The sequence below is a fragment of the Loa loa genome (genome assembly GCF_000183805.2).
Source record: "Loa loa unplaced genomic scaffold supercont3.337, whole genome shotgun sequence".
Classification (NCBI taxonomy): domain Eukaryota; kingdom Metazoa; phylum Nematoda; class Chromadorea; order Rhabditida; family Onchocercidae; genus Loa; species Loa loa.
The window spans coordinates 59,153-66,362 of NW_018108517.1; the positions used below are offsets into that span (position 1 = coordinate 59,153).

The window sequence follows — 7,210 nt, forward strand, 5'->3', positions numbered from 1 at the left end:
AATAATAATAATAATAATAATAATAATAATAATAATAATAATAATAATAATAATAATAATAATAATAATAATAATAATAATAATAATAATAATAATAATAATAATAATAATAATAATAATAATAATAATAATAATAATAATAATAATAATAATAATAATAATAATAATAATAATAATAATAATAATAATAATAATAATAATAATAATAATAATAATAATAATAATAATAATAATAATTAATAATAATAATAATTATTGAAATAATAACAATAGTAATAATGATGTACAATAATAACAACAACACCAACGGTGATAATGATGACAGCGACAATGATGGGCAAAGAAAAACAAAATTCTGATACAACAATGATAGTGATTTCTTGCGTATGATAAGATCAAAGATAATGATTATGGATGGGAAAATTTGGTGGGAAAAGTGAAATCGATCATTGTAACAATTATTTCCTGTTCCTCTTCTAGTGCACACCTGTAATACCTGTCGCACTCTACAGTTAAGATAATACAATTGTCAATGCGAAAGTTTGGTGGGAAAAATGAAATCGATCATTGTAACAATTCCTGTTCCTCTTCTACTGCACACCTGTAATACCTGTCGCACTCTACAGTTAAGATAATACAATTGTCAATGCGAAAATTTGGTGGGAAAAATGAAATCGATCATTGTAACAATTATTTCCTATTTCTTTTCTACCGCACACCTGTAATACCTGTCGTACTTTCCACAGTTAAGATCTAATTGCGAATGCGAAATATGAAACCAATCGTTTTAACAATCATTCATTTCCGGTTTTCCTTTTACCGCACACCTGTAATATCTGTCCTATTCTCTGCACTTTGTATAAATTAACAATCAATAATTTCGCATCGAATAATTTCTATTTATTCAATTTCAGTTAAAATTTCATCTCACCATTCCTACTTCTTTACTTTTTCATTTTAAAAATAAAATTAACGAAAATTTAGGACATTTATTAAATTAAATCATCCATATATCATTAACACTTCGTTTTCCGATTTCTTTTCTGTTGATGAATGATTAATTTGTCCTTAAATTACAGCAATTAAAGAATAATTTTTGAAATGGTTCATAAATCATTTTCATTTTCGTTAAAAGTTTAATGTTAGTTGCAAAGGAAGAAAAAAAGAGAAATTATTCATCATTCGTTTATGATTCATCTTTCAGCAAGAATATTCCACCTTTATGTTTTCTTTTTTGATCTTTGAAACTTCCATTTAAAAAAAATCGATAATATTACATGTAAGGATTCTTGTTGACAATTATTTCTAAACCAAATAAAATACATTTTTGCATATATTCATTGGTGTATACATATGTATGATCAATCATTTTAGGTTTAATTATTTGACATTGCTAGAAGCTATTTCATTCTTATCATCAATCCCATCTTGACTGTGACAATTGTCAAGTTTTGGCGCAATTCACCATGTTGTTGTTATAGATGTGTGGAATTGAATGCAATGACGAATCAACTGTTTACGTATCACATATTTTGCTTATTACACATAAATTATTTCACTGATTGTAAATGATAATTTTGATAGAGAAAATCACTGACTGAGAATTTTAATTGAAGTGCAGCAAATGAAGAGCAAAAAGAAAAGAAAAAACATATGTAACAAATCAAAAAAAAGATAAATTCTGAAAGATTGTGAAAATTTTCCGAACTATTCATTCAAGAATGATAGAGGGATACTGTAAATTCCATATTGTAAGCATGAAATTAACCAGTTAATTCTTCTCCCTCGTCTTCCGACTATTGTCCGGTTCATTCATTGCTATTCAGAACACGTATTAATTACTCTGTCATTAAAAATATTTTCAGCAAATCACTGTTGATAGTAAATAATACATTTGGCGAGAATGCAAACGGAAGGAAATACATTCTGATAAAGAAAAAAATATATAGGACAGGTGAACATACATAATCCTAGTCTACAACAAAAAAAAGGATAAAAAAAAAAACGAAGATTCTATTCAAGGAAGGGATCCAGTTATGATTAATTCGGAATTCGGAATTAAATATGAAATAAATACGCTTTCTGGGAAGTAAGTTTAGACTCTATTATTTCTATAAACTAAAACAAGTTATTTCGCCTGCAATAATTTGATATTTGCCAAAAGTTCGAAATTCAACTACCTCATATTCATACCACGGACCTGTAAGAACCTAAAACATTGTTGAAGCTGATCCAGACCAACTTGTTCCAGTCAAAATCCAGACCAACTTGTTTAGTCAGTAAAATTAATCAGAAAATGCATTAATATCACCATGTTATGAAAATAATAAAATGATTTCTGGAGATAAATAGAAAGAATAGAATATTTCAATGTAAAAGAAGAGGAAGGCAATAAGACCCAAAATATTATTTCCCACAGATGTATAAATGATGAAAAAAAAAAGAAGCCGCACTCAAAGTGTTCAATTAAAATTAATGTCCGTCCTTTATTTTGAATACTTTTATGAATTTCATACATTTTATGAAGAGTTTAGCACAGCAGTCTTTAACTTCATGCCAGAGAGAACAAACTGTAGCTTACGAACACATTTTGGAATGTGAAAAGCGAAAAGTTCCAGTTGTATGCAGACTCCGAATCATTAGGCGGTCCGAAACAAAAAACAAAAATTTCAAATCTAGCTATTCAAATCCGTGGCTTTTGGTGAGGTTAGTCAAGATATATTACACATTTCTTACTCTCAGCAATTGTACATAGCAATATTTGAAGTGAATGGCTGTACGAGACCAAAAATTTGGTTCAAATTCTCCCAATTCATAAACTTTTTAGGAATCTAATGTAGGATAGATGGGATCTTCATCACGTTTTGATGGCGGAATCAAGTGCTTCGGCAGTTCAGTTGGCAATTCGTGTCCTGAAAATGAATACGTATTCTTGGACTGACAGCTGGAATTGAATGAAAAAAAAGGAAAAAAAGACTTTAAGCAGGAATTGTCGGAACAATCTAGTTTTTTACTTGCCTCTTTACATTGATTTCTTGATTTTTGCCCATAAATTTCTATTAATACCATCACTAGGCACCAATGGTAGTTGCTCTGCTGACAATCCCAACATGAAATACAATTTTATGCTAAAGCGCAATCTTAAAATGCTGACCTTCAAGTTTCAAATTGATTAAATAGTTTGCAAGGGCAAATTCATCACTATCCAACATTCCATCTTTGTCAACATCTGATAGCTTCCATATTTTACCCAAAACAGCATTTGGTAGTTTCGACTTGACCATATGTTCCTTTGCTGCTCGACCTTAATAAAATACCTTGCATTAAATTAATGCAACAATTAATTTATCCACTTTGTACAAATCCTGCGACTGGAACAGAATAATGGAATTAATGCACGAAGCAATCAGCACTTCACGACTGCAAAACCGCCCCTCCATGTGACAGTTACAGATTGCTAATTTTTGCATGCTCTAAATTATTCACTGTTTCTTGAATCAAAAAACAAAACAGAAAGTTGGAAAAATCCAAAATCACCTGTTATTTTGCCATCTATGGGATCCAAACTATCAAACATTTCATCCGCTTTATATCTTTCTCGAGCCACCACCCAACCGGATTCATTAGCACCCTTATCGAAACCTTCTCCTTTACCAAAACCAAAAGGAGTTTCTGATTCAACAGCTTGGTCAAAAGCACCACCATGAACCTAAATAAAGAACAATACCGTTTTGTAGATTACTGAACATAAAGAAAATGAACAGTTCGTACACCGACATTATATACCATAGATTGCTCTTTAAACAAAAAAAAAGAAAAAGAAAAAAATTGAAGCAAAACAAAAATCGACCTCTGCCTGATGAGGTTGAGGCAAGCCGTTTGTAATTGAAGCATTCTCTTCTTTTGGAATTTGAGCCATTAATCGAGCTGGAAATTTTCTACAGTTACAAAACGTTTACCGAAGAATCAATTTTATTGATATATGTAAGGTTCCACTTTTTAATGAAGAATGTGCTGCAGGATTTTCAATTCGTTACTGCGCATACTAAAAAGTGAAGCTTTCCTGAACGCACAAAGTGTATTGAAAAACTAAATAAGACCTAGCATCATTTGGAATCACTTCATTCAGCAGTCACTGACAGTTAAAATAGACCAAAAATTTTTTTTAATGCACAAATTGCATACCAATATCAGAAGCAAGCATTCCATCAACAACATCTAACAATTTTGGCTTAATTGGGTTGAATTTGGTGAAGTCATAATCCGGTAAATGTTCACGCATTTTGTTGATATCCGGAAAATCACCCGCCGAAATATTATGTTCACGCTGAAAGGAAGTAATCGCATCATTATGTGTCTTAAAAAGCATCGAAATCATGGAGAGAAGAAATTTGGACTTACTATGAATGAAACCACATTTAAAGCTGAAAATTGAGAACTGAATATAAAATGACTAAACCAAGAAAGCGGAACAAAAAAATCATTAAGACTTTACGAATTAGAAGAAACAGATAACATTAATCAAGAGGTGAACGATGGATGGGTAACACACCTGTAGCTGCTCGAATATTTTATCAAGATTTTGAATAAGCTCTTTCTTTTTTTCTCCTTACCAATCATTGAAGGCATTTGTTTGCGCAATTCTGCTATGATGAATGCATGGACCTAAAAGGAATTGTCTGAAAAATATAAAAAGTGGTACTGATTCTCGAAAATGTTTAATTATCAAAAAAAGCGATTTCTCAAGATGGGACTGAGTGCAGAGCATTTTATTTTCAAAAGCACAAATTAAACCTTGGCAAGCCTAGCCCGTTTGATAAGATCATTGAGCTTTCTTAATGCCGCATTCCTGGGCAAAGCTTGTAAATCGGCAAACAAATCATGTTGCTCATCTTGGAAAAGCCTTCGGTTTATGTCGTAATGCAAAGGATGATCCCAGAATGTACCAATATATACTCGTGATACTTCCGGGGTTTTAAATACCTGTTAATAAAATAATGTTCATCGAGACTGTTTTCGCAAAGACCAGAAGTTAACCAAATCTTACAGACATCATAGTTAAGAAAAACTAATAACAAAAAAATTTTAGCCGGTAGGATTTTTTCTTAGAATGGATTTAAGATCAAGGAAAACTCTACCTTCCCTAAGGACCACATCAACGCCCCGTAAACACGCATTAATTGTTGATGGTCGACCATATCAGATTTGTTCAAAACAATTCTAATCTTGTCCTCATTTCCTGAAATAATCCTTAATTTTTCTTCTCTATCACTTAATAATCATCATTCTTATCGCAGATCCCATATGAGTCTGGTTAGTGAGAAACAATTTTTAGGAAGAGCTAAAAAGGATAAATAATAATGAACCATTGAAGGGTGAATACCTGAGAGTGCTTCGATGCAACGTTTGAACTCATCTGAAATATCTAACTTATGAGCATCGAATAACAGAATAATCCGATCCACGCGCTCCGCAAACCATTCCAAAACGCCCGTGAAGTCATATCCTCGATCAATCCTGCAGGAAAATTTCTAATTTTGTTGCCGCTGATACTTCACTTATACAGACGCATATTTATCAATCACTTAGTAATATCTGGTAACACCACAAATCTATCATCTGAGCCTTTTGGTTATACATTTTATTCTGATACTCTTTCAAAAGAAAATTTTGCTTTACAAGTTGGTGAATTAAGAATAATCATTCGCAAGCGTAACTGGTTTGCAGAAAATATCCCTTTGCTATTATTACATGCACTGATGGTGAAAGGAAACTTAGAATTCACTACTGCGAACTTCCCTAGATAACTTTGAACTGCATATCAATTAAATTTTGTCTACATTTGTCCACCCTATAAAGGTGTGAAAAGTTTAAGAGCTATACAATAAAAAAGTATTTTCCCGCAAGCCTCAAACAAATCCGAAGAAAACCTTCATTTGTTGATCAGTTAATGTAATCGGTTTAAATTCTCAGCAGCTAAATCAACCAAAAACTGATGCGTCGCCTAATCAGACATCACACTACTGTGAATATCATAGCATTTATCCAATACTTTTCCTTCAACAAGCGACATTCTTACAGTTTCAGTAAGCAAACATCTCTTCATCCCATATTTTTCCGTATAGGTCATCAGATAACCTCTATTCTAGAATATTAAGATCGCTAACAGTATTACACATCGTGCAAGCATCAAGAACAAAGGTTTCTGAGCGATATTGATATAATTATCCCGATAAATAATACGGAACAATTACCAATAGTATACCTTTGCTTTTCTCCACTCAGTATCCCAGGTGTATCCACGATGGTAACACTTTTCAGCACCTCATTATTTAAGGTTGAACATTGGAATCGATTGAGGAATGCATTCCCGAATCTGAAAGAATAGACTGTGTGATTTCCTAAGAAATTTCAAGAAATGTCAACTAATGAATGCTTATTATATATAAACGATTTTAGATGAAGCTTTACCTAAATAATCATTTTTTAACAAAAAGTAATCTGGTTCGGCAAAACTGGCACTGCAAAACGATCTAATGTAAATGCCAGCAAAGTGAAAACCTTTTCCCTCAGTGAAGTTAAGCACTGAATAAAGAAAATCAATAAAAAAATTGAAACCTATGGAAAATCAAGCCCACACTTCGAAAGAGAACAGTGTTGATTAAAATCAAATATACCTGCTCAGTGCTCTGTACTGTTTCTTAGAATCGACAACAAGCGCATTACCAGGAATAGAGCCAACATCTTCACCCCACATAACAGCAATGAATCGATCAGTGGTTGGCTCGGGTCCTATCCTGATTCCCGGAAAATCTTCCTCCAGTAAGTACCGGATAAATGTTGTTTTTCCTGTTGAGTACTGTCCTACTAGAAGTATCATTGGCTTGGCATCAAAGTCGGGATCATCTGAAGTAAAGAAATGAAGAATTAATGTGAATTCGGAATTTGAGAATAATTGGGAGTTTTGTTACACATTATAAGGAAATTATAGACTTGAAATTAATAAAATAAGCATTCGCTGATAAATGTAAAGGTAGGACATAGTCATTAATTAATTCTACCAGCTTCCATACAAGTAAGAAATGTGAAACAAAAAGTTTTATCACCCCTTCCAAGTTTAAAGTTTACAATACAAACGAAGGCTATACTATTCTGATATAAGCACGATATATATATATATATATATATATATATATATATATATATATAT

General features: G+C 31.9%; 1 protein-coding gene across 1 annotated transcript in view; it reads right to left on the reverse strand.

The window, feature by feature from the left end:
• Positions 1 to 2,823: 2,823 nt before the first annotated feature.
• LOAG_18506 (receptor mediated endocytosis protein 1) overlaps positions 2,824 to 7,210 on the reverse strand; it is a gene marked incomplete at both ends in the record, with an annotated part of 5,966 nt that continues 1,579 nt past the window's right edge. The window contains 11 exons of the mRNA XM_020451166.1: positions 2,824 to 2,912; positions 3,155 to 3,304; positions 3,538 to 3,709; positions 3,851 to 3,927; positions 4,186 to 4,424; positions 4,553 to 4,665; positions 4,795 to 4,983; positions 5,139 to 5,239; positions 5,384 to 5,517; positions 6,266 to 6,376; positions 6,678 to 6,906. Of these exons, the coding sequence (XP_020305077.1) occupies positions 2,824 to 2,912; positions 3,155 to 3,304; positions 3,538 to 3,709; positions 3,851 to 3,927; positions 4,186 to 4,424; positions 4,553 to 4,665; positions 4,795 to 4,983; positions 5,139 to 5,239; positions 5,384 to 5,517; positions 6,266 to 6,376; positions 6,678 to 6,906 (1,604 nt within the window). The remainder of the gene's footprint in view (positions 2,913 to 3,154; positions 3,305 to 3,537; positions 3,710 to 3,850; positions 3,928 to 4,185; positions 4,425 to 4,552; positions 4,666 to 4,794; positions 4,984 to 5,138; positions 5,240 to 5,383; positions 5,518 to 6,265; positions 6,377 to 6,677; positions 6,907 to 7,210) is intronic.